Source organism: Durio zibethinus, chromosome 21 (assembly GCF_047325235.1).
Source record: "Durio zibethinus cultivar Kanyao isolate XHJ-2024 chromosome 21, ASM4732523v1, whole genome shotgun sequence".
Classification (NCBI taxonomy): Eukaryota; Viridiplantae; Streptophyta; class Magnoliopsida; order Malvales; family Malvaceae; genus Durio; species Durio zibethinus.
Genome location: NC_143182.1, coordinates 752,444 through 778,509, shown reverse-complemented (window position 1 = coordinate 778,509; position 26,066 = coordinate 752,444). Strand labels below are relative to the sequence as shown.

Sequence of the window (26,066 nt, the reverse complement as noted above, 5' to 3'; positions counted from 1 at the left end):
TTGATTCATACTTCTCTTCTCTTGTGACTACTTGAGTTAAAGCCAAAAGGAGACTTTTAAAACCTAATTTTAGCCTAGTTTCGGTAATTAATAATTTCCTTTCACTTCATTTGTTTAATTTGTTGTGGTATGATCAAAGCATGGGGAAAGGAACTTTTAGCAATTTGAGTGGAAATTAGTTAAAAAGTTATAAATAAATAAGTAAATAAATGAAGTATTGTAAACATTTATTTATTCAGGCTTTTTTTAAAGTTTTTTTTAGACAATTTAAATTGAATTGGCTTTGACAATTAATCTGATTTCGTTGGAGTTTTTTGGATCAAATTTAATCTTGGTTAATTGGGATTGGAGATTGGATTTAGCCCTTAAATTTTGGTTTTGAAATTATAATAAGTTTGGGAAAAGATTTATATAAAATTTTTAAATGAAATTTAGGAAAATTTTTATTAATATTAATTAAATAAAAATTAGAATTGAAAATTAAAGTTGATAGATTAAAATATATTATTTTATAAATCATGAATGTATATTTAAAAAATAATAATATATTTTGATATATTTTTTAAATAAATATTTTTAATAAAAACTTTAATAAAATTTTTATCATTAAATAAACATTATACATATTATGAAATTTTTCATTAAATTTTATTAATTTATCAATTTAAATTTTTTATTAAAAATTTTATTAAATCAGTTTTAATAAAAAATTTCCCAAATTTTACTTAAATTTTTTACTTTAAAATTTTCCATTAAGGAAAGGTTGTTTCTTACCTATGGCGGTTTTTTCGCAAAAGCATAAATCAGATTGCCTTGTGGTAATCCACAAAGCCAGCGATGAAAAAGACAGATTGCTCTGCTGCAGTGCACCAACGACCAAGGAAGCGGGAAATAGTAATTAGTTAAAATCATTGAGTAAACAAACCTATTAGCGTGTCAATGCTTGGTTTATTTTCTATGCGGAGGCGGAAGCAACTATTGATGCCGGATTGCTTATAGAAATTTCAAATTTGAAAAAATAAAAAATTTCCAGGCTTATTTTTTGTTTGGACACTATAAAAATTTTATTATGACTACTTTTAAAATTTTTAATAATAATGATACAATTATATTTTTTTAAGACGTTGTTAACAATTGTAATAATATAATAGTATATTATTTTGAAATTTTGTTTATAATTTAATTTTTATGTATTATAAATTAATATTTCCAAAAAGATTCTTAGATTGGCCGTTTTGTGTGCTGTAACAAGATGAAGCTTAAATTGAATTGAAGGCTTGAAGCAACTTTTTCATTTTCTGAACGGTTCTTCATTATTACTGACGTTAAACTCGCTATAATTGTAGAGATACCACAGTGAAACTGAAATACAAATAAATAGTCTCTCATCATTTTAATTCTGATGTAACCGGATGTGCTGAAAACTAACAATCCTGCAGGCCATTCTCGTCCCCTCCATGGGAAATACCGGCGGTGATCTTTCCTTCCTGTTTTCTGAATTCAACGTTGAAGAGCTGAATCAAAAACCGTATTATAAAAGGCACAGAGGCTGCAGTTATGACATACCGATACTTCACAGATTCACGGGGAGTAACAGCAAAAATTGCAGAAGCGTAAGTCACGATCATCGAAATTGTGGCAACAATAACTTCAAAATGGAAAGGAAATCTGTAGGTGAGAGAGATGATTACAAGTATTGAGGCAGAAAGTGCCATAGTGTTAGCAATCAAGAAAACATAGTAGGCGGGTGACTGAGATGCATAAATAGCTCTGCCTGCTACATGTCCATTGTCATTTTCTTGCCACACCCCGCCAGGAGGGTTGACCCCAGCTTGAAAGGTCACGGCAGCTATGAGAGTTGCAACTACTAACATAACGTTTCGCACATCGCTAGGCTTGTCTCTGTTTTCTTCATACTGGAAATGCTTGTACCAGCTCTTACCTGTGCTTAAACGGCTAACCATCTTCTTAAGCAATGAGGACAATGCTGAATCTTTGCTCTTCAATTGGTATATATATATATTCAACATGGAGATGAAGCTTTTACATATGACATGAACTAATGAAAAAACGAGATGATTCTCCCACACCAGGACAAGTTTGGGCTTGGTGATCACGATTTACATTTTAAATTAACTTGTTGGGATAACCGCTCTAAATGGGTGGGTATAATCCAACGAAATTAACTGTATTGGGCAGTTTACTTTTGGAGTATGAAATAAAACATGAAAATGCCGCTCATTTCACAAAAAATATATATATATACTATTAATTATGACATTCGGCAATAAAAAAATAAAGAGAAAAGTTTCTCACAAAAAAACAATTAAAAAAAATAAATGAGAGTAATCTTGCAGGCATTATTCAACTCTTAAAAAGAATTTTTGTTTTGATATGTTAAAAAACTTATGCTATAAAAACGAAAAATTTTCTAGTTGTGATTTTGTTCAATAATTAATAATTCAAATTAAATGTTTACTTTCACTTTTACTAAACAAGTAATTATATTTAATTATATTTGTATATATATCAAATATGTATTTATCTATTATATCTAATATTCATTTCAAAATTAATAGCCATGAAATATCAAGATAATTTCGACACTACCTCCTGGTTGGTACGTAGCGGAAATTAAAGTGTTTAAGAGCGTATACTTACCACATGATAATTCCCCTTTTAAAAAATCGTGACAGAAATTTCAAGAGTTTTTTTTTTTTTTTTTCCTCAAATCAAAGTAGTTTGAAAATTTTTTTTCCCTAACTTAGAACTAAAGTACTTTAAAATTTTTTCCGCACAGTGACTTAGCTGAAGTCCACATCAAAATTCTATTCCATATCAAACTCTTCTTCCAATCTAAATTGAGCAACAATAATCTGTTATACTTTCTATCACAATTACATTCTTAATTTTTTTTAATAATTAAAATTATCATGATTTGATTCGATCATAAAACTAAAAAATTTATCATTTTAATGACAGATAATAAGACTGTTGGCAACTACAATTAAATTTAGATGACTTTTTGTTACACAAATTGATTGCGTATGCTTTATTGATTGGATTATATTTATAATTTTTAATTGTATTTTTATCCAAAAAAAAAAAAAAAGCGTTGACCTCAAAATCTTATGGCCTTCCAAATTAATGAGAGCCTACAATTAAACTTTTTTTTTTATAAATTGTTTGAAAGAAAGAGTAAAAAAATGAAGGCAAAGTGAGTTTTTCAAGCCAGAGTTAGAGCAAGGCGGACAAATTTGAAAAATGATTAAGGGACCCGATGTTCCCAAGCATGCGAGACTATGAATCGATTAGAATAATAAGGTCTAGCAGGTAGCTAGGATGGCCGAGGAAAGCTTAGAGCTCACTTAGCACTTTCTTTTACAATTATCTTACCAACGTTCATTTCACATCGGGTGTAACCCATGTTTCATTTCCCTACGTAGCTGATAGCGAGCAAAAGCTTGAAGAGCCTCTCGTGCGCATCTGCTAAGGTGGACACCAAAACAATGTTTCTTTCTTCCCATCACCTATTTTTTTCCTAAACCTATTGAACATCTGAATCAAGCAAATTGGAGAAATGTAAAACGAGTATGTAATACTAATGATCAAGATTTCTCGATTGGGATAATTGAAGAGGTGATAATTCTATTATTGAAAGTTGCAGATTGATTTTCAATTTACGATTATTTTAAATATTCTATTCTAACTATCTAAATTCCAATTATTAATTAAAATATGAAAAAATATATAAATATTCTTGACATTGACTTAAACGTTATTCTTCATAAGTTAATTTTTTTAGGAAATAATATATTTATATATATGAACTGAATGATGAGTCTTTGTTTTTATAAGGAATTGGCTGGTTTTGTTGTCAATATTTAAATTGGTGGGTCTCTTTGACCTCTTTTTGTTTCATTAATAACGTATGCCTTTAATCTTATATCAGCCTTGATTTTTTTTTTTTCCGGAGCTTCATTTCATGTCAACAAAGCCATTAGCTATAGACAGGATAATTAATTTATGATTTTATTCAAGGTGTTGTGCTTATCGACTAACACTACCATGTTATTATTGGTTTATTTTATTAATTTTTTTAAATAAAAAATTCATTTGCTGTCAAAAGATGCCTTGATTATATTTTGCTTTGGACAGAAAAGAAAATCCATATAATGTGATTTACACTAGTTTTATTAGAATTGATTGAATCATTTTTTACTGGTCAATGTTAAACTTGTTAAAATTTGAGTTAATTGTTCAAGTTTGAAGGTTCGTTTAAATTTTGAAAGAGTTTAAAGAAAAATTAAAATATGTTAGGTGGGTTTGGTATAATTTTTAAATATATTTAAATTTTGAATCAAATTTTGGATAAAAAAATCAAAACCCAATTCGATATAACTCAAATAAAATATATTTAATTAAAATATTATTATTATACAAATATATGTGCAAATTTTTATTTTTTATTTTGTTTTTATTTTTTATTATATAAATTAAATTTAATTGATGAATTTAAATTTTATTTTTTAATTTGAACGGAACTTGAAATATTTTAAAATTCAATATTTTGAATCGAATTAAATTTAAATAAATATATAAATTATTAATACTAAATATGAATATAATCTAATCCATGAATGACTCTAGCCAATACCATCGAATTGCTTAGTGTCTTGCAATATTATAGGAACTTGGAACAAAAAGTTCTACTACATGTGAAGAAGGCCCACTATTAATCAAACTTAATTTTGATTTTGGTTCATATTTATCTTCTATTGTGACTACTTAAGTTAAAGTCAAAAGGAGACTTTTAAAATTTAATTTAGCCTCCTTGTGGTAATTAATAATTTATTTTCACTTTATTTGTTTAATTTGTTGTGGTATGATCAAAGCATGGGGAAAGAAAGTTTTAGTAATTTGGGAGGAAGTTAGCTAAAAAGTTATAAATAAATAAATAAAGTACTGTAAATATTTATTTATTCAGGATTTTTTTAAAAAAGTTTTTTGTTTTGAGACAATTTAACTTGAATCAAGTTAGATAATTAATCTGATTTCCTTTTCATCTTTTAGGACCAAATTTAAATTTGGTTAATTTGGAATGGAGATTGGATTTAGCTCTTCTGTTTGGACTTTGAAATTATGACTAGTGTCAGAAAAGATTTAGATAAAATATTTTAAGTGAAATTTGTAAAATTTTTTATTAATATTGATTAAATAAAATTGATAAATTTAAAAGTATTATTATAAAAATCAAAGGTATATATTTAAAATAATAATAAATTTTGATATATTTTTTAAATAAATATTTTTAATAAAAATTTTAATATAATTTTAATCGTTAAATAAATACTATATATATATATTATAAATCTTCTCAGTAAATTTTTTATTAAAAATTTTAATAAAATAATTTTAATAGAAAACTTCATAAATTTTACTCAAAATGTTTTACTTCAAAATTTTCCATCAAACAGAGGTTGTTTCTCACCGTCACCTATTAGCGGTCTGTTTCGCAAAAGCAGAAGTCAGATTGCTTTGCTGTAATGCACAAACTACAAAGGAAGTGGGAAATATTAAATAGTTAAAATCATTGACTAAACAAACCAATTTGCAGGACAATGCTAGGTTTATTTTCTATGCAGATGCCGACGCAAGGATTAATATGAGATGCTAATGGATATCAAAAAATAAAAAAATTTTGAAGGTTTATTTTTTATTTGAACATTTTAAAAATTTTATTATGAATTTTTATTTTTTAAAATGATTTTTAAATTTATATATTAAAAATTAATGTATTTGATAATATTAAGAATGATATAATTATTTTTTTTAAGTGAGAATTTTAATAATTATAATAATATAGTAATATATTATTTTAAATTTTTGTTTATAATTTTTTTTATATATCATAAATAAATAAATATTCTAAAAATAAATTCTTAGATCCTCCATTTTGTGTGACATAGCTGAAATTACAGTGTTGAAAGTGTGTACTTTATACATGATAATTCTCCTTTTAAAAAATCGTGACAGAACTTCCAAGAGTTTTTTTTTTCTCAAACCAAAGTAGTATGAAATTTTATTTCCCTAACTTGGAACTTAAAGTACATTTAAATTTTTTCCAAAACAAAGGTACATTAACTTAGCTGAAGTCCACAACAACATTCCATTCCATCTCAAATTCTTCTTCCAGTCTAAATTGAGCAAAAATAATGTGTTATACTTTCTGTGACAATTACATTCTTATTTTTTTAATATTTAAAGTTATCATGATTTAATTTGATTATAAAACTAAAAAATTCAGCATTTTAATGACAGATAATATGACATATGACAACTACCTTAAGTATAGATGACTCATTGTTATACAAATTGACAACTCATGCTTTACTGATTGGATTGTATTTATAATTTAAATTGTATTTTCATAAAAAACAATGTTGACCTCAAAATCTTATGGTCTTCCAATTTAATGAGAGCCTACAATTAATTATTTTTTTAAAATTGTTTGAAAGAAAGAGTCAAAAAAATGATGACAAAGTAAGTTTTTCAAGCCAGTGTCAGAGCAAGGCGTACAAATTTGAAAAATGATTAAGGGACGAGATGTTCCAATCAAGCGTGACTATGAATCGATTAAAATAATAAGGTCTAGCAGGCAGCTATTGTGGCCCAGTAAGGCTTAGAGCCCACTTAGCACTTCCTTTCACAAGTATCTACCAACTTTCATTTCACGTTGGGTGTAACCCATGTTTGATTTACTTAATGGCCGAGTAAAGCTTGAAGAGCCTCCCGTGCGTATCTGCTACGATGGACACCAAAACGATGTTTCTTTCTTCCCATCACCTATTTTTTCCTAACCTATTGAACATCTAATCAAGCACTGAATTATGAAAGGCACAGTAGCTGTAGCCGTAGCATAATGAAACTTCAGTGATTCACGCGGAATAACAGCAAATATTGCAAACCATAAGTCACCTACATTGAAATCGTGGCAACAATAACTTAAAGATGGAAAGGCAAGTTTTGAAGCCGAAAGAGCAAGAGTTGTTAGAAATCAAGAAAACATAGAAGGCTGGTGGTTGAGATGCATAAAATAGCTCCGCCTGCAATATGTCATATCCATTGCCATTATCTTGCCATACAACACCGGAAGGATTCACCCCTGCTTGGAAGGTCACGGCAGCTATGAGGGTGGCAACTGTTAGGAGATGATTTTGGAGGTCGCGAGGCGAGTCTCTGTCTTCCTCATTTTGGAAATATTTGAACCAGCTCTTGCCAGTGCTTTTAAGTACCATCGGTCTTACCAAATAAATTGAAAAATACTGGAACTGCTCTTATTCAAAGTATAAATAGAAACCGTAGATTAAAGTTGGAATTGAATGAGTCTTTCAGTCAATATAAGCCGTCTTTGTTTGCAGCACAACAAAATAAGAAAAAGGAATAGTAATGAAAATAGCAAGACACTTTCTAGGATAAGTTGGAGGTAATACTGATTCCTGCAGATAAGGCATGAAACTAAAAGGAATACTGAGCAGCCTCTATTGCTACTTGATGACATATATAACAGACTGATAACTCAGATTCTCAATATATGTATTCTTCTTCTTCCTTTTTTTTTTTTTTATTTTTTGAAAGTAACAGGATATAGAAACTCATGTGGGGAAGAACAACAGAAATAATTAAATGAAATGCAGTTACTTGATACACAAACCAAATAAAATTCTGAGTTTTAAAAATTATAGTAAAGAACAAGTTGTTATGTTCGCACAATACAAGAAGAATAAAATTCTAAACTTATTCGTAGAGCTGGTTTCCATTAATTAGTCTAAGGCCGTCTCCTTGTTTCTGGAGCAACTTCCCATTTTTTCAGCAGCCACATGGTGAACCGTACCAACTCCGCAACAAAAAGAAGACCCATAAAAATAACCACTATATATACTTCTCTCATTTTGGTTGGACCCATATAGATTACAGCTATTACGTAAGTACCAGTCATTGAAAGTATGGCAAGCCGTAAGCCTGCCCTGAGAGGGAATCCACTGGTCAGGAGAGATATCATGGCAAGTGATGCAAAGAAACCAATTGCATTAAAAACAGTGAACACAGCAAAGATTTCAGGGTCGCTAGCCATGACAGCCTCTCCAGGCAGCATAGTTCTCTTCTGAACATTGATGATCGAGGATTTTCTTTTATCTGCTTCCCAAAAACCACTCGGAGGACTAAGAATTGCTTGGTATGTGACCGTTGCTATCAGGACTGCAACAACCATTAGTGCATTTTGAGTTTCGGTTGATGATTCCGCAACCTCTTTCATCAGTTCCTTCCATAGGTTCCATGAACAAGAAGATCGCACTATTTGCGTGTTGTTAAAGCTTTCTGCTTGAGTTTGAAAATAAGCTGCAGAGTCTGTTGTGATTTCTCGGGCTTTCACAGCTCCAGCTTGCTGAAACATCTGATAAATACGAATATCATAAAAATCACCTCCAGCTTGCAGCAAAAGATCTAGGACATCCCTTGGTGTGAATCCGCTTGAGTTCATGGCATTTACGTTAACCCCAGAAACAATTGCTTCTTGACCAATTAACAAACCTATAATCTGCAAACCAGTTTGGTTTGGATGTAAACAAAAATGGAAAATCAGTGCAGCTAGCGGCGAACCGATTTGGATTGTACTGATTTATATAATTTTGTAAACAATATATGGGCATTCAGGATTCAATAAGAAATAAACAATGTTGGTGATTTCACATGCTGCAGACTTGGTTTTTGAATAGATAAGAGACACCAATATCTAATGAAAGAATATAATAAATCGAAAAGGAAGCAAAAGAAATAAATAAGAAAATATGAATTAATTAACTAGTCGAAAGAACTGCACTTGCCTCATGTTGTCTGTTGAAGGTTGCCTGATGTAATATGGTGTTCCCATCCTTGTCTTTCCAATTCAAAATTTCCATCATCTGTAACCTCCTCACCTCCTCAATCAAGACCTTTGCAGCTTCAATCTGGTTACTCTTCACAGCCAAATGAAGAGCAGTTTGGCCCAAAGCAGTCACTTCTCTAATAGACTCAGGGCAAGCCCAAATCAGTTCCTTAACAACGTCAACTCTCCCTTTTAGAGCCGCGCAATGAAGTGGAACCTTACCATCTTTTCCCTTCAAAAGACATATATCATATCCAACTCTCATAAGCTCTCGTATTATTTCAGTGTGCCCATTTGCCGAACCGACATGCATCGGGTTAAAACCATCTTCATTTAGCTCCCTGGCGAATGCCGGCTTTCTGCTCACAAGTTCTGTTGTGATTTCTGTTTGTCCTGTCAATGCTGATATGTGTAGAGGATTATCGACTGAATTTAAGGCAACTCGATCAAGCAGAAATGGATCTTCCCCGAGTAATGAGTGAAATGCAGATATATCTCCAGAACGAGCCGCTTCGAACAATCTTGGTTCCATTTCTACTTGATTTTGTTGCCCTTAGCAATCCGACAAAATGCAGTATCAGCTTTAGTTTTTGAGGGAACGTCGTAGTATATTTTAGATGATTGAATTCGTAATCCTGAAGATTCATGGGAAACGTGAACAGTTGCCCGTTGGAGTGGGAATGGAATTTCACAATACGAGCATATTGGAATAAAATGTAAGCAAGAAACAAAGAATTATGCCTACGTTTGATCAATCTGCTCCTATTACTAGTATTAATTTACTTTTGAAAGCTGGAAAGCAGCATAAAAGAAACTTGAAAAATCTGAAAGATTTGAATCGTAAATTATTAATTATAAAGGAAAGGAAAGAGGGAATTTAAAACATTGATCGAAATTCTCCTCTCAGTCTACCGAAAGGAGAAAAATACTTTTCTTTAGTTTTGAGAGAAAGTACAGAGGCAAAGGGCACTTGGGTATAGCCACGGCCTAACTTAGGAAAGTAACGGTTGGGCTGCAATAAGGCAGGCCCATGGAAATGCTCCAATCCCTCTGCCAAGTGCCAATATAGACAACCCAGTGTCCAATATTTGTTGGACCACTGGGTTTGAACCCTTTGTTTGATCAAAGCAAAGCCCTTAATTTCTAGTATGATGGAATTTACAGTAAAATAACATTTGCAATGCTTCCTTCCTCCCTCCACCATCAAACCGAAATAAAGAGAGGAGATGGGAAGTTAAGAAATTATATGATTTTGTTTTGGAGTTGTTTTTCTTTTTGTAGTTACTAATATTATTGTTTTTGCTAATTGGATTTTTTTCCATTTTAATTGCTGATAGGGTACATTGCAGCCCAACCACATGCCTTTCTCCATTAATGGAACTACCAAGGACCAAGAAGGAAAATGCTTCTATCTTCTAAACGGAGAGTAAAAAAATACTCAAGTTGAATTAAAAGGCAGGTGACGGGTTCTAAAGGCTTGCCATTATCCACATGCCAACGAGCATAAAATGCTTTCTTTTTCGGCTTCTCGCCAAACATATTTGTCTCTTTCTCCACTACCAAAAAACACAAAGAAAAAGAAACCCACTAATGCTAAATACCAGCTACGCTAATATCCACCCTAAAGCCTAAACCTCAAGTAAAACAGAAAAACCACCACCAAAGACAGGGAGCCTAAAAAAAATAAAACAAAAATGGCCTTGACAGCCAATCACCACCCAATCAACCTCCCCCAAGTCAAGGCTCAGAGCCGCACCCAAAATCCCACCCTCTGCGGTGGGGTTACCCAATACCCACAAAAACATGATAAACATGAAATTTTAACCAATGATAGATTAGATCGAAATGGGCGCCATTGAAGTCAGAAGGAAAAAAAGGAGGTGGACCTCTTTGTCATATAGGATGGTGCGCAACTTATCACGCACCACCCCCCCCCCCCGGTGCACGTTAGCCCCCCCACTCACGCACACCTAAGCGGTGGCCTCATCCATCTAGATCTCAAAATCAGCCGCACACCCCTCCAACCCCCCCACCCCCTAAAACAACCAATCAATATGTCACCAAACCCTACTTTCTCCTCCACCTCTCCTCCACGCCCAACATTATCTCCCGCTCCACAATTATTCTCCTCCTCCCCCTCCTCCCCTTATCTTAGTTTTCTTTCCTCGCAGCCCCGGATCCGTCTTGCTAAAGTGCACCGCTTCCCTTATCCAGCACCCCAATCTACCACGCGCCCAACATCCTTAGCCTACTCTGTGACCAGAAATATTCGATTATGTTGAACCCATCTTCTCCCTCACCCCAACAGGACCTACCATCGAACACGTCTCCACCACCATCAGAACCGCCGCTGGCTCTCCCAGCACCGCCAACATCCACATCTACGCCATCAGCAACCACCACCGTCACACCCAACCCTAGGCGGCTCCCACCGCCTTGTTGGTCACACGATGAAACCGTTGCCTTAATAGACGCGTACCGCGACAAATGGTACACGCTTCGTCGCGGGAACCTCAAGGCCACACACTGGCAAGAAGTGGCGGACGCAGTGGCTCGACGCTGCCCCATGGCGACGCCTCCTAAAACGGCCGTGCAGTGCCGCCACAAGATGGAGAAGCTCCGAAAGCGGTATCGAACAGAGATCCAGCGGGCTAGATCCATGCCCATTTCGAGATTTATTTCTTCTTGGGTCCACTTTAAGCGCATGGACGCTATGGAAAAGGGACCTAATGTGAAATCCGATTACAATTCGGATAGCCCAGATGAGGAAAATGATGAAGACGAAGAAGACGACCAAGATCAAGACTTTTACGAGGATGGGTATAAGAATGGAAGCGTTAATACGAGAAGTGTACAAAAGTTGTACCGAAATGGGATTAGAAACAGTGGTGGAAGTGTCAGCGGTAGTGGCGGTGGCAGCGGCGGTAGTAGCGGTGGCTTTAGGATTAGGATTCCTACTGTAGTTAGTATAGCGCAGCCAGGGCCAAGATTTTATGGAAAAATGGATCAGAAATACGGTGCAAATCCTACTTCCAACCCTCAACCTACCGCGAATCCTCACCCTAATAAGGGTAATTTTGGTGTGTCAGGGTCCGGATCGGCCTATGGGACTAGGGTTTTGAGGGGATTTGAAGAGACACCAGGGAAAGTAGCGGCGTCAGGGAAGAGGGAGAGAGATGCGGTAACGGAGATGGTGTCAGCTATAAAGGTGTTGGGAGATGGGTTTGTGAGGATGGAGCAGATGAAGATGGAGATGGCAAGGGAGATAGAGACGATGAGGATGGAGATGGAGATGAAGAGAACTGAGATGATATTGGAGTCACAGCAGAGGATTGTGGAAGCTTTCGCCAAGGCAGTTTCGGAGAGGAAGAAGAAGCCCAAAAGAATGCCCTCACCGGAGTCTTGAGATGGATTACATGCAATAACGGAAATTGGGTTTTCAATCCTTTGGCTACGGACCTACGGATGTGTAAGTGTAAGTTAGTTGGTGCGATGTTTACGGATTTAGTTCAGTTTTCATGTTTCTTTTTTGTTGATTCCTTAGTGATGGGATTAGTGTGCAACTTGATCTGCTGTAGCTTTTGCTTCCTTTTTTCTAGACTAATGTAGCTTTAATTTTATAATTGTGCATTAGTCGTAGAGAAATTTGTATTGTCGTAATTGTAATATTTTATCTAGACATAGGAACACTGTTGGTTTGATATTAGATTACTATATCCTTGTCAGTACACTTTTCTTCCTGTGTCTGATGGGGAAGCATGTGTTGATTTCTAAGTTATCCTACTGGTTGGCCTCTATTACAGGTTATTCATTTGTTTCTCTGCTCGCTATGAAGAAGAAATCCTGACAATTTTGTAGATGACACAGAACTTTTACTTTTATTGAGTAAGATGATGTAGGATTCAGCATGCAGCTAAGGATATGTGATATAATTCCATTTTGACTAGATGAAAACGGAAGCTACCTATGGATATGGTTTTTTTATTAGAGTTTAGTGAATCGGTTATCCGTCGGTTGTATGATTCAGTACATCAGGAAAGTTTATTTTCAGGAGCTAATAAAGTCTTCAAAGCCTGGTGTTCCACAATGTACGAGTCATTCATACTACAGGTTAAGATGCTCGGAAGATTTTCTGACTTGTATTGTTCTTCAAATCATTGTAGAACAGTTTGGTTTTCCTTATGGCTGATATCAAAGCTGGTCGAATAGCCAGGCAGATTGCTTCCCCTTTGCTTAAAAGCTTAATTATGTTTCAGTTTGCGGATAGATGCACTGTATTATCTGCAATATTTAATCCTAATCTAATGGTCTTCATAATCATCGTGCTGTACCAGAGATTCAATGGTCCCATAGCCAAGTTCATGTGACATTTGCATGCATGACATGAGGTTAAGTTGTGGAGCATCAAGCTTGAATACCGGATGTTCTTAAACTAGATTCACGAGCAAGTTCTGTTATGTGTTTGCTCTTGCTCGCTTGCACTCAAAGCTCTTACTTGTTGCATAACTTTCTTACCATATTTAATCAACCTAGTTTATGATATAATTCTTACTTATAGTCCAAAATTTAGGTTAATAAGGAAATAATAAAAATTAATCAATATTTTATTTATTAAAAAAGTTAGCACTTAAGGAAAGTTTACTTATATAATAATTTCAATGTTAATAAAAAATAAGTAAAAATTAATCAATATTTTAATTTAGAAAAAAAATTAATTAAGGATAAAATAATTAATTTAATAAATTGATATGTGGTTCCCTATTTATAATTTAAGGTTCGTCCATAGGTGAAAGGAGTGCACCGTTTCAGACTCGCAGCAAACAAAATCAATGAAATATCACATTTAATCGTTTTGGAAATCCCTGTCAAATATATAATTTGATCAAATTATGGAGCATTTCCCCCAGCTTGCTCAATTGTCTGCATCTTATTCCCTTTTGCGTTGGATAATGTCAGCCATTATCATTGTAAAATATTAAAATCTCAGAGACTAAACTATATTCTTAATTTTTGTTTTGTGAAGTTACATCCACCTCGAACGTTTCTTCAGTCTGATATTTTATTACATGTCAATGGCTCAAATAGGTTAACATCATAGACTTAACAAAGCGGTTATGGTTGCTAGCGTTCATCATCTGGCAGAAAAGTGATATGATGATTCTACTCAGAACCTGACAACTTCCCAACTTAACTTGGATGATAACCACGCCATATCCAATGCTATCTGCAGATAATTATAAATATTTCAAGTTGGCATTTTCTATTTTGCAGCAAAATGTTGTGTGTGTGTGTGTGTTTTTTTTCTTTTTTTTCTTGTCATTAGGTTAGTCAACCGTGCCCATTCTTTTTCTACTGGCACGGTCCAAAAGGAAGCATTTATTCCCTAGTCCCTACTCCATTGTCTATCGTTTATGCACCATAATTTTGCAGCGTTGCAGTTGCGGGGATCTGTTGCCCTTCACATCCTATACCGGGTAATGTCTTTCGCCGCATGAAAGTAAACTGAAAATTGGAATAAAAATAAAAAAGGGAAGGATCATTTAAGGAATTGAACCCGACGTGAATCGAACACGCAACCTTCTGATCTGGAGTCAGACGCGCTACCATTGCGCCACGGATCCTTGTTAATGGGATCTAGATAATATTTTTATATCTAATGATACAAATTCAGCCATAGCTACGTGGCCCCACACACACAGCATGATCAAACCAGGGCCTCCTGCCATCAATCAAGTTGTGGAAATCAAGAATGCTATTGCTAGCCTTATGACTTATGAGGGTAAATATTCTTTAGATTAACGTTCTTATCCAACAGAGTGACACAAAGACAAGGCAAACCATTCTTTCTTCCATAGCAAGAACTATATGATTTATGCTTATTTAAGCTCCATTTGGGTTCAAATAATTTTTATTTTGTAACTGAATCTCTGTCTACAAAATCTTGGTGGATATATATATATATATATATATATATATATATTATTAAATCAAACTTGGAACTAAATTGATCCAAGTAACTGAGTTTGTAAATCAATATACATCAGAAACTGGAAGTAGGAGATGAAAAATATCCCTGCACTACAGTGCTGCAATTTGATCCGATGAATATATTCAGCATCAGATCTCAAGGACTTTTCTTCATTCTTAAGAACCGTAAAGGAACAGGTCTTTCCAAGACAGATACTTTAACATTGCTCCACACGTCTGTAATTGTTGGAAGCTGCGCAATTTTCTCCACAATTTCCATATCTTCAGGTAGAACAGAAGCAAACACCGTGTATGCTTTTCTCCACTCATTATGGTTTGCTAGACTGATAAAGAACTCTGGACCGGAGCCAACCCAAGCAATCGATCCTCTTCTTACAGTGGGGCCAACCTCTAGTGGAATATCCTTAAATGTTGCCTCATGGGCTTCCAGTGTTCCTTGAATTAGTGCAAATGGGGGGCCGAATGGAGCCTACACAGCTCATGTGCGCAAGTCTCTTAAGTTTAGAACTTGAAAATGTTGAAAAACAACTCATGCATGGATTCTCAAGGACTGGATGGTTTGAAATGCATGGAAAGAGGACGGGACCAAGAGATATGATAAATAATAGATGTGACAATATAAAGAACGTGAAGAACTGTTGAGTAAATTGACAAGCACATCGTGGTAAAATCAGAGGAAAGGCTTACATGTTCAATGTGGTTTCCTTGAGGATCCCAAGAGTTCCCCCTGCTTTCAGCACGATAGAATTGGCAACCCACAGAATGCCGTAGTGCCAACAGCTCGAGAATGTAGGCAACAGAATATGGAGCACAATCAGGCAAAAGCTGGAAACCATGGATCACAACAAATATGAGACTAGGAATTGTGCATAAGAATACTGAGTTGAACATGTAGAATAAAAATAAAAGTGATAAACCAAGAAACACAAGACTTATGCCATTTAGTTTGGAATAAGACAAAAGAAATGAAGTGCGGCAGGAACGGCAAGAAGAAAACTTCAAAAAACACAGGTAACACCACCAATATGTATGTCACAGTTCATGTAAAATAGACGCTAAAAATCTTCTCACTGCAAAGACAGAAATGGTAGTTATATTTTGGACCAACCTCTCCCAAGCTACACAAGCACACACTTAGTGCAGAAACCCCCAAGTCTGGACCATATTAGATATGATTTAAAGAGTTGAACTTCATGAACTTAAACGAAAGCAATTAGGCATCTAACATCAACTGACTTCCAAACAAGCAGACAAACCTACATCCACCCATTGCACCTCAACTTGAGGTGACAGCAGACAGACATGGGTTGGGGTCAAGGTGTGCAACCTGCCCCCATATAAAGGAAAACAGATAAGAAGATTGCATGGGACCAACAATTCAAGTGGTGCTTAAATGGAGAAGAAAAACAGAAAAAAATGAGCTAATATGCTGCACACAATTATACTATTTGAAATTATGAACTTACTTTAACATGAACAACCCCATATTCTGTTTTCAACTTGACAATACCCTACAAAGAAAACGGCAAAGCATATTAGAAGTATGAACTAGATTTGCATATATTTTAACATCATAAAGATTATAAGAACAAAATGGATATTTCAGCATAGAAATTAGAAAGAAAATCACACTAACAAAGGCAACTATAATTCTGTGTTTCTTAAGGCTAAAATATTGCTATAAGGAAATACACATTGTATATAATAGCTAAGTTTTTCTACTAACTTTTGATATCCTTTTACTAAAATGGCCATAAATCCCTAATAACTTGTATACGCTTGCTAGGGTTACAAAGGATTGTTACCTCCCAACACCTAAAAAGTTTAACATGTTATAACTTTTGAGTAAGCCCAAAGCTCAGAGCTTCAATAAGAAAAATTTTTTATCAGCAAATATTATACCTCCCCTTTACCAAAGATTAGGCCGGATGTCCATATAACTTTATCACCTGAGTCTCGCCGATCAGGATCCAAGGTATCCTTTTGTTTCTTCAGCCAACACTGCATGCAAGAAGAGGACAAATCTTAGCAAATTTTATGATGCAGAACATGGCCATGGAAAGAAAAAAAATAAGATCCACCTTTTTAATGACTAAAACCAAAGAGGAAAACATGAATATAGCATGCTATGAATTAACTTCAGATTTTAGTTCCAAATTTTATATCCTCAGCAACCAAATTAAAAGGAATTCTCACCAATATCAGTAGGATATCACCCCATAAGCAATTCGTGTTAACTGCGTTGAAACAGAAATGTTCATTTAGTAGTATTTATCTAGTTCCATCTTATTTTCCCTTTTTTCACTCTCCTTGTTCGATCTTCGCAGTACTATCTGAAAGACTTAGAATTGAGTCTACGCTTCAAAATTCCAACCAACATTGCATGCAATTAAGGAAAAATACCAAATTACTAAATCCAAAATTAGAATTGAACAAACAAAGGCCAAGATCAGGTTAGTTTACCTCGCCAAATCTAGACCCACAAGCCTCTCTATTGCCACAAAACACCCAAGAGTCACACAAACAAGGCCCATCGTCATCCTTACACATCTCCTTGCAAGCCTTACAACATTCCTGTGAAGAATTTACTTTGAAGTCCGATCCCCATTTCACCGCATCACCCCACAGCTCTAAATGCTCAATTCCTCTGCAACATCCATTTTCTTCTTCATAGCTCCTCAAACGCTCACTTGAAGCAATAGAAATTGTATCGCCACTGCCTTTAAAGGCAACGGAGAAGCTAAGATAGGCCATGCAACAGGAGACTGCGGCTATCAAGAAAAGGACCAAAGAAGTAAAACGACCGAACTCTGAGTCAGCTTGCCTACGACCCATTTGAGTTTGGGTACCGAGTTAACAAGCCCAGAAATCGATTCACCAACTTATCGCCTCCGTCTAGTTAATCGGGGATTTCCAGCGTGATTGAAAACAGAGGACTCTGTTTCTTGTTTTCTGATTCTCTTTGATTACCCGACTTCGCACAGTTTGTCATGGTGGAGGAATCATGGAGCATCAGCTGTACGAATAGAATGATTAATTACTTGACACGTTTAACGTTTGTTTCGAGTCTGGAACAGACATGAAATATAAGCAAAGTAGTACAGTACAACAATGGATCCAAATAACCAACACAAGGTCTGATCTGAAGTCCATCGATTTAACGTTTAATTGATGACGTCAACGATAATGATGATGTGATGTAGATAATCCCAGTCCCATGAATTCACTGCAACCATAAAATCGAAATGAGATGGTAAATTGCGGAGCATAAAGAGAGAATGGGCGTGCGCCTCGGTTTAAGGCTTTAAGCTTATCTTTCAACTTTTTTTTTTTTTTGAAACAATCTGATGTTTCAACTTGTACCAAAAAAAAAAAAGGAAAGAAAGTGTTTTGCATTGACGTAAACTTGAAGTAGTATAACATTAGACTTCTTGGCAATCAATCATCTATAATGCGAATGTTTGCTATTGGCTGCTGATTTCACTGGTATTCTTAATAGCAAAGCCAATTTACCATTATTTTGGAATCTAGCAAGCAATAAATGACAATGGATTAGTTCTACTAAAGGCTGCACTGCTGAGCAAACTTCAAATTACTGGTATGCTTATTTCACTCAAAAAAAAAAAAAAAAAAGATATTGCTGCCCTTGCACCAATTGTAAGTCGATGGAGATAATGAAAAGAAACAAAAAGCTGTTCATTTCGTGATCTCGAAGAAAAGAGTCGTGGATTTTTTCTTTATGAAAAAGAAAAGAACACCTTCGAAGGAAAAAATTCGAGTTGTGCATTTGGCTTTGTGAACAAAGAACCACAGAAATTTTACTGGTACTCCATGTCCAAACAATCTTGAATGTTGCATTCATGAAAAACGACGTTCAGCTTCCCTTGTACCTACATGTGTCATGGATGTATGCTGTCCGGTTCCAACAAAGTATAGTGCTTTTGATCGAAAAATCAATCTGATTTATTTCGTACCCCTCGCTCAATGAGAAAATGGGTCAGATTCTATAGGATCAAACCTATGGGACTTAAGGAATGATGGAAGGGAATAATAAAAAAAAAAAAGAAAAAAAGAGGGGGAAAAAAAGAATAAAAAAAAAATAAGTAAATAAAAATGAAGTAGAAGAACCCAGATTCCAAATGAACAAATTCAAACTTGAAAAGGATCTTTCTGATTCTCGAAGAATGAGGGGCAAAGGGATTGATCGAGAAAGATCTCTAATATGTCCTTTAAAGGCCAGTCCGAGTGCTCAAAAGAGTTGGACGCTCAAAACTCAGAAACAACTTTCTGACCTGATTTCGTGAAAGCAACAACTTTCTCTTCAGGTTTGACCTGACATCTAGTAGACCAACTAAAAACAGATACAAGCAAATAAATTGGAGAATTTGCCTACTCAAAAAAAGTTTTAAGAGAAAGAAAACAAAGAAAAGCAGGCGCAGAACCATACATGCAAAAAGGACAAATTGAGAATCACAATTAGCTTTTTATTACAAGAACAAACTTGGCGCAAATTGTTTACAGAGCCAAATTACACCAATAAATAAACTACAAAAACTAGCACCAACATTGCGTCAAAGCATTTATGAAAAACATCATGCCGTTAAACGAGTACCTGTCCTGCTAGTATAACCTGTTGAGATAAAACAACATTGTAGACCACAAAGTACAAAACACGTTAAGCATACACTGCTATTCCCCCCCATGATAGAAAACCTCGGATTATTTCCAACAAACTCATGAAGCATAAGTAAAAAGCTACACAAGCTCGTTCCTTCCATCACCAGCTTAAGCAAAATGTAAAAGAAAACAACAATCAAGATTTTAATTGTGAAAACCCTATTAGCAATGGGAGACCCAGACAATCGATTGCCTCCAAACTTAGAATTTTTATCCTACACTAACCACCAGGTAACAATGAAATTCTACAAGAATTTCAAATATTCACTTCGAGTCGAGAATAAACCATAAAAGAACAAATCCACTGAAAGGCACCGAGTTCCTGTAGACACTACGCTAAATGAGATAAGTTGTCTCGCATAGACCCATTCTCTTACACATCTGTGAAGCATACTTGTAACTAGTCAACTTATATGTTAAAATACTTAGGGAGAGGGAAATCACTTGTTCAGTTTATCTCAAGTGTAGTTAGTAAAAGTCAATTAATTTGTCTACATTGTTACTCCATCTTAAAAAGAGTGGTCCAGTAAGTTGTATTAATTCAAAAATCACTAAATCAACAACATACCCACAACTTTGGTGATTTCTGAGCCATTAAGATTCAACTTTTCCAAAATCCTTGCTCTGCTAAACCCAATTTGTAAAGCTATGACTGCTTTCCCACAAAGTAATCAAACTTAAGAAACAACAAATAAATATCCAACTCAAGAAACTCCCCGTTCAACCAAAGTAAATTACAAGGGTTTCATCCACCAACAACTTCCCAAAACTACTATGAAGTATTTGATGATGTAATGAGGTATTCATCATAAAAAACTAAAAAATTCCCTGATGTAATGAGGTATTCATCATAAAAAACTAAAAAATTCCCTGAGATCCATATAACAACTTAAGTAGGAGAACAGCTTCATAAGGAGTTGCTTAATCAAACAATGACCTGGCAGGAAAGAAATAGCAAGTGTTGAAACATATGGAAGTGGTCCTTCAGTCAGACACTATTATTTTCCTGCTGGTCATAACCAAAGTTCAAATCTTTTCCTAGCATACTCCACCAGGCCAACCCATAACCAGAAAACCAGCAATTAAACACAAGAAATATTCTAAAGATATCAACCAAGAACACTAAAAATGCGACAGACTAAAAATCAAACACATTAGGTATTAGAGATACCATGTCCTCTCCTTCGTTAAGACCACCTTCCGATTGCATCTTAGTCAGGAATTCCCAAAGAAAAACAAAGCAAAACCAGAAGTTAAAAGTATGTGTCTATTGTCTACAAGCTTTATGAGACAAGGTTAAGCATGCCCATTAATTTCCTCCAGGCTTGTATATGGCTTCACAAGCAGCACCTTCACAAAATGCAATATGCTTATGCAAGAATGTTCTCCTGTGATTTCCTATAGCCTTCAGTTAGGTACCCATTTGAACTCTTCATGCTTATCACGCTGAAGAAAAGATGTTAATACCTTGTTTCTATCTTAATCAACACTTACCTGATGAGTTCAGTATGGCAAAATATCCAAAATCCATAACCAAAAATAAATTAAACCTTAATCTCTCCTTTAATACTCAGCCCATTAAAATATGTGATAAATGCTTCCAAATCATCCATTGGGAGGAGTTCTTAAATACAGAAATAAACAATTTTGTTCATACACAGCACATTCTAAGCACTTGCTGTTTTCATCTCTAAATGAGATAAGTGTTTCCTTACAGCATAAACTTGAATACCCACAAATAACCAGTTTGTGAAACTAGAAAACAGCTTGAACCAGCACACCACCTCTTTCACATAAAACGGTAGCCTCAAAACCTTTTTCTACAATGTATGAAGGCTATAGCTACTTGGCATGCTTCTATACAATACCATGGCCAAAAGCTTCAAATGGTCCACATCCTACAGCAGCATCCTTGTCATTGAAATCTGTTCCATAGACAAATTCACTTGTGACAATATGGCTATCTCCTTGCCAATACACCTCTCAGAAGAACATATAAACCAACTTCTTCAGTGAGCCCAAACCTCCATTAAAAATACCCTAATGCTAAATATTATTGCACTTCCAAGAGCACAACATGAAAAGGAATGGGATAAAAAACAATTTGACTTACATCAGTAGTATGACCTGGAACCTCCACCACCGCCACCGCCACCGCCACCACCACCACCCATGTAACTGCTGCCACCCATACCACGACTTGAGTACATGGATGAATAAGAGCTACCACCAACCTGCTATAGAAGCAGAAACAGAATATCGATATAAGAAAGAATATTTGTAAAATTTTAAACAATAGAAACGAAGGCAAAGGGCATACATCAGATCCCCTAGGCATGTAATCACCACCATAACCAGAGGATGAGTACATTCCTCCAACATCACTGCCGCTGAAAGAACCTGAAAACCATGCCAAATTGGAGTAAATCATTAAACCGGAAAACATAAAAAAAAACATAACCGCCCACCCCGCAGCCCCCCCCCCCCTTTTTTTTCTTCTTTAACAAGTCAGCAGCAACTTATGACACACCTCCACCATAGCTCATACCCTGACGACTGCCATATACCCCATGTGAATCCTGACTGGACATAGAACTCCTGCTGCCACCATATCCTAGACTGGATCTCCCAAGCCTATCAAAATAAGACAGGAGATAACTACAGCTCCTGAATAAAGAGAATAAACACAAGACAACTGCTTATATTTGCAAAAGATAAATAACAAACCTATCACCATATGCATCCACATATGGAGGAGCACCACAAGCAAGTTCATAGTCTAGTCGAGCCCTTGAATGCCTGACAGCTGCATCAGCATATCTCGGAGGGACATCATCCTGATTCAACAAGCAAGTACACAGTATAAACAGCTAGGAAATTGTTAAACCATATGCTAACACAGAATTACTTGAAGGAAAAATAAGACCAACCATCGCCAAATATGGCCTTTTTGAGCCAGACATAGCGTCATAATCACGGCCACGCCCCTCATGGGAACTAGGAGGAGGTCTTTCAAACCTTTGTGCATATGCATCATCCACATAAGGTCTTCGTGCTGCAGTACGAGATGTGCCTCTAGGCAAATCATAGTAGCCAGAAGTGTGAGAAGAATACTCCTCTCTATATGATGGCCGTCTATCGGGGACAACCCTAGAACCATAATCTACAACAGCTCTGCTCCTTGGAGGAGGAAGCTCATCACGCCGACTATATTCCCTCTTCAAACTACTCTTCGGGTATGGTGCAACTATAAAAAAAAAGAAGTTGGAATTTTCTATTCTAGACAGCCAATTCAAGAATATAGGTAGGCATGACACAGAATTGAGGCATACCCGGTGCTCTTCTGTCATAGGATCTAGAAGGGGGAGGAGCCAAAGGCCTGCCTCTAACTGGTGCAGACATAATAGGACGTCTATCTCTTAACCCAACAGGCCTCTTTAGACTAGGTGGAGGGGCACGACTACTGGTTCCTCTTATTCCACGAGGGGGGAAGCCATGTGGAGCAGGACGACCCCATGAACCCCTAACAACTCGTCCAGATCCGTGCCCAGACCTGAAACCATCACGGCCAATGTACTTACCTCTGCCTCTCTGATGCGGTCTTGACAACCTGGCTCTGACTTTAGCCTAAAATAAAAGAGCAACCATTAAACAAGGTGATAGGTAACTCATGTAAACACCATAGTACACCAAGAACTTTGACTAACCTTGATGTCACCTTCACCCAACTCAGTATTGTTAATGCTCTTAGCACATGTGACTGCAGCATCATGAGTATCAAATGTAACAAAACCATAATCCTTCCTGTCAGCAGATGGCATATTCCGGGCAAGTTCAATCTTTTCAATCTCCCCATATTTCTTCAATAGCTCCCCAACACGATCCTCATCCCACGAAGGAGGTAAGCAATCAATAAATATCGTCCTAACCTGAACTTAGAAGATAAAATCATCAAACTCTTCTAATAAAAGACATTAATCTTTTTAACAAGCCTAACGCTTTAACACCATTGAATGTGAAAAATATAAGCACTCTTGCTAGTTGATACCACTTAAAGAAAAAAAGAAAACTGTTTTATCAAATTACCTGCGCCATGATTTCATCACCTGGGTCAATGAAGGAATCTGCAAAAGAAACCTTCGCAGGCCTATCAACCCCAAATAAAACATCTCTCCGTTGAAGACGTCTAAAAGCATCCATTGCATCTGAACGAGATGCGAATTCCAAGAATCCAAAACCTCGATTCATTCCCTCATTGTTGCTATCTTCTACCAATGTTAAGTCCTCAACATTGTCAACTCCATAATGTTTCAATTTCTCTTTCAACTGGAATAACAGTCAGGGACAAACATCAGGCACATATTATCTGCTGATAACTAGTTAAAAAGATGACTCACACTTGTTAGTGACGTTAAATGAGCCAATGTACTTACTGCTTCCTTTGTCCACGTCCTACATATATTACCCAGAAAAAGAGTGTCACTGTCTTGACTTGGGGTAACACCACACTGTTTCCCATTAATCTAGAATTAGAGTCATTAAAACAAAATGATTTAAGTTGTGAAGTCAATCCATTTTGAGATTCCAAAAATGATTATTGAAGATACAATAATTACCACAGGATTCTTAAGTTCTGTAAATGCTCGTTTTGCTTGTTCTACCATTGCAAAGCGCAAGAATGCAAACCCCTTGTTCTTCTTTGTTTGAGAATTCATCATCAGCCTGACTTCAACAACTTCACCAACTTGGCTGAAGACTTTCCTAATATCATCCTCAGTAGCATCCTTGTCTAAACCCCCAACAAACACTTCAAACTCTTTACGCTTGCGTCTCTCTTGAACAACTTCATGTCGCTCCTCATGCTCTGCTGCATCATCCAAATCTGCATGCTCCACTTCCTCCGCAGCATGCTCATCATCATCATCATCATCATCATCATCACCTTCTACTTCTACTTCATGAACATCTTCATCATCTGACAGATCACCCTCTTCCTCCTCACCATCCTGCTCCTCATCAAGCTCTTCCTCTACTTCATCACCCACCTCATCTGGATCCATCTCCTTCTCATCATAATCCACCCCACCATATTCTTCAGGTTCATATTCAGGTTCATTATCATCCAATTCTAACCGCTCATCTTTTTCATACTCCTCAATAGACTCCTTCAACTCATTCTCCTCTGCGATGAATAAGAGGGTAGAGTAATCCAGGCCAATCAAGAAACAATCACCTTAAAACAATTGATACTAAATTCTAGTAAAAACAAAGATCGCTAAACAGTCCAAATCCTCATAAAGATAATAACTATAAACTTCGTAAATCCTCAGGAAGGAGAATCAACGATAACTTGATGTTACTAAATATCACATAAGATCCAACACAAAGCAGAAAATTATAATATGCTAAATTCCAGAAAGAACCAACAAAACTACCAATAAAAGCCACAAATTTTGGTACAATAAAGACACGCATATAAAAACAGAGGAACGCCATGTAAATTTCAAAATTGCAGGTGCCCCAATCCCATCGGATTGAAACCAAATCAGATAAAAAAAAAAAAAAGGCAAACAAAAGACTTACTCTTCGTCACAACCGACCCATTGGAATTCAAATTTAATCCGTCGTTTTCCTCCATGACAACCCTTTTCTCCTCGATCACCGCTTGTTGCTCCCCAATTGCCTTCTTACCAAACTTACCGTCCAGCACGACCTTCTCTTCTTCCTCCTCCCTCACTACCACAACCGGAAAAGAAGCCTCCTCTGCGGGCTCCGATTGTGGATTCTGGGATTTGGATGACCCTCTAGTGAACCTCGGCGTCCTCTTTGGGCCTGCTGACGCAGCCCCTCTCTTCGCTATTCTAGGAGGCATTGTTTATCGACAACGATTGAAATATCACAATTTGATTATAAAAAAAACCCTAATCGAAACTCTCGATGGAGAAACGATTCAAAACCCCCAAATTGATAAAAACCCTAGATTGGTCGAAACAAAATCCAAATTAAAGATCCTAACTTAAAGAAAAGTTAACTAAATTAGAAAATATCTAAATTGTAGTCAAAACCCTAAACCTAAGTAGGAGAAAGAAATTCGAGAGGACAGAGAATATAATAAAGAAGAAAAAGAAAACCTCCAAAAAGGGAGATGTATTTTTGGGGCTCAAACGAGAATATTTATACGAGGTTGATCTGCGCGTTTGTTTGGTATCCGGGGGGAGGTATAGGTGTAAGTGGAATTAAGGGTTTCTATTGGTCGAAGGACTTTTTCGTAATATTTTGGACACGTGGACGAATGTATGTGACGTAGGAAAAGTGCGGTGAGTAAACAGGTGATTATTTTTGTATGGTTGAGGTCGGTCAGTTGAGAATAGGATCTAAAGTTGATTTGTCGCTGTAAACTGATAGGGGATAAAATTAGAAAGGCAATACAGTTAGACATTAGTTATTATAATAATGTAATTAAAATTATTAAAGG

At 35.8% G+C, this 26,066-nt stretch overlaps 6 protein-coding genes and 1 non-coding gene across 22 annotated transcripts; 1 reads left to right on the top strand and 6 right to left on the bottom strand.

Moving 5' to 3' along the window:
* Window positions 1–908: 908 nt before the first annotated feature.
* LOC111305846 (uncharacterized) lies at window positions 909–1,964 on the bottom strand. The gene is made up of 3 exons (XM_089750519.1): window positions 1,430–1,964; window positions 1,305–1,362; window positions 909–975 (listed from the first exon to the last, which is right to left on the bottom strand). Exons 1-3 carry the CDS (start codon window positions 1,962–1,964, stop codon window positions 909–911), a joined length of 660 nt encoding a protein of 219 aa, XP_089606645.1.
* A 5,738-nt stretch (window positions 1,965–7,702) lies between these two features.
* On the bottom strand, window positions 7,703–8,711 carry LOC149512735 (uncharacterized). Its single transcript, XM_089750518.1, has 2 exons — window positions 8,699–8,711; window positions 7,703–8,592 (listed from the first exon to the last, which is right to left on the bottom strand). The coding sequence occupies exons 1-2, from the start codon at window positions 8,709–8,711 to the stop codon at window positions 7,829–7,831; spliced, it is 777 nt and encodes a 258-aa protein (XP_089606644.1). The 3' UTR covers window positions 7,703–7,828.
* Window positions 8,712–8,857: 146 nt separating this feature from the next.
* Window positions 8,858–9,555, bottom strand: LOC149512734 (uncharacterized). The gene has a single exon (XM_089750473.1). It carries the CDS (start codon window positions 9,456–9,458, stop codon window positions 8,859–8,861), a length of 600 nt encoding a protein of 199 aa, XP_089606599.1. The 5' UTR covers window positions 9,459–9,555; the 3' UTR covers window position 8,858.
* Window positions 9,556–10,415: 860 nt separating this feature from the next.
* Window positions 10,416–13,246, top strand: LOC111304541 (uncharacterized). 2 transcript variants are annotated; one of them, XM_089750472.1, is made up of 2 exons: window positions 10,416–12,395; window positions 12,730–13,246. In XM_089750472.1, the coding sequence occupies exon 1, from the start codon at window positions 11,202–11,204 to the stop codon at window positions 12,330–12,332; it is 1,131 nt and encodes a 376-aa protein (XP_089606598.1). In that variant the 5' UTR covers window positions 10,416–11,201; the 3' UTR covers window positions 12,333–12,395; window positions 12,730–13,246. The 2 variants fall into 2 exon arrangements, with proteins under 2 accessions (XP_089606598.1, XP_089606597.1); XM_089750471.1 differs by having other exon boundaries at window positions 10,571–12,401.
* A 1,229-nt stretch (window positions 13,247–14,475) lies between these two features.
* TRNAW-CCA (transfer RNA tryptophan (anticodon CCA)) lies at window positions 14,476–14,547 on the bottom strand. The gene has a single exon. It is a non-coding gene; the product is annotated as a tRNA-Trp (tRNA).
* A 340-nt stretch (window positions 14,548–14,887) lies between these two features.
* On the bottom strand, window positions 14,888–17,749 carry LOC111304540 (uncharacterized). The gene is made up of 5 exons (XM_022901155.2): window positions 17,378–17,749; window positions 16,817–16,915; window positions 16,381–16,425; window positions 15,602–15,739; window positions 14,888–15,383 (listed from the first exon to the last, which is right to left on the bottom strand). The coding sequence occupies exons 1-5, from the start codon at window positions 17,747–17,749 to the stop codon at window positions 15,051–15,053; spliced, it is 987 nt and encodes a 328-aa protein (XP_022756890.1). The 3' UTR covers window positions 14,888–15,050.
* A 161-nt stretch (window positions 17,750–17,910) lies between these two features.
* LOC111304539 (uncharacterized) lies at window positions 17,911–25,738 on the bottom strand. Of its 15 annotated transcripts, XR_016331673.1 has the most exons (13): window positions 25,175–25,738; window positions 24,208–24,824; window positions 24,025–24,114; window positions 23,678–23,917; window positions 23,299–23,520; window positions 22,924–23,218; window positions 22,522–22,838; window positions 22,319–22,428; window positions 22,122–22,225; window positions 21,912–21,991; window positions 21,705–21,828; window positions 18,022–18,140; window positions 17,911–17,930 (listed from the first exon to the last, which is right to left on the bottom strand). XR_016331673.1 is itself a non-coding variant. In XM_089751000.1 (12 exons), exons 1-11 carry the CDS (start codon window positions 25,461–25,463, stop codon window positions 21,706–21,708), a joined length of 2,433 nt encoding a protein of 810 aa, XP_089607126.1. In that variant the 5' UTR covers window positions 25,464–25,738; the 3' UTR covers window positions 18,022–18,140; window position 21,705. The 15 variants fall into 15 exon arrangements, 14 of the variants coding, with proteins under 14 accessions (XP_089607126.1, XP_089607118.1, XP_089607119.1 ...); XM_089751000.1 differs by lacking the exon at window positions 17,911–17,930 and having other exon boundaries at window positions 21,705–21,825; window positions 24,208–24,773; XM_089750992.1 differs by lacking the exons at window positions 17,911–17,930; window positions 18,022–18,140 and adding an exon at window positions 18,587–19,265.
* Window positions 25,739–26,066: the final 328 nt, after the last annotated feature.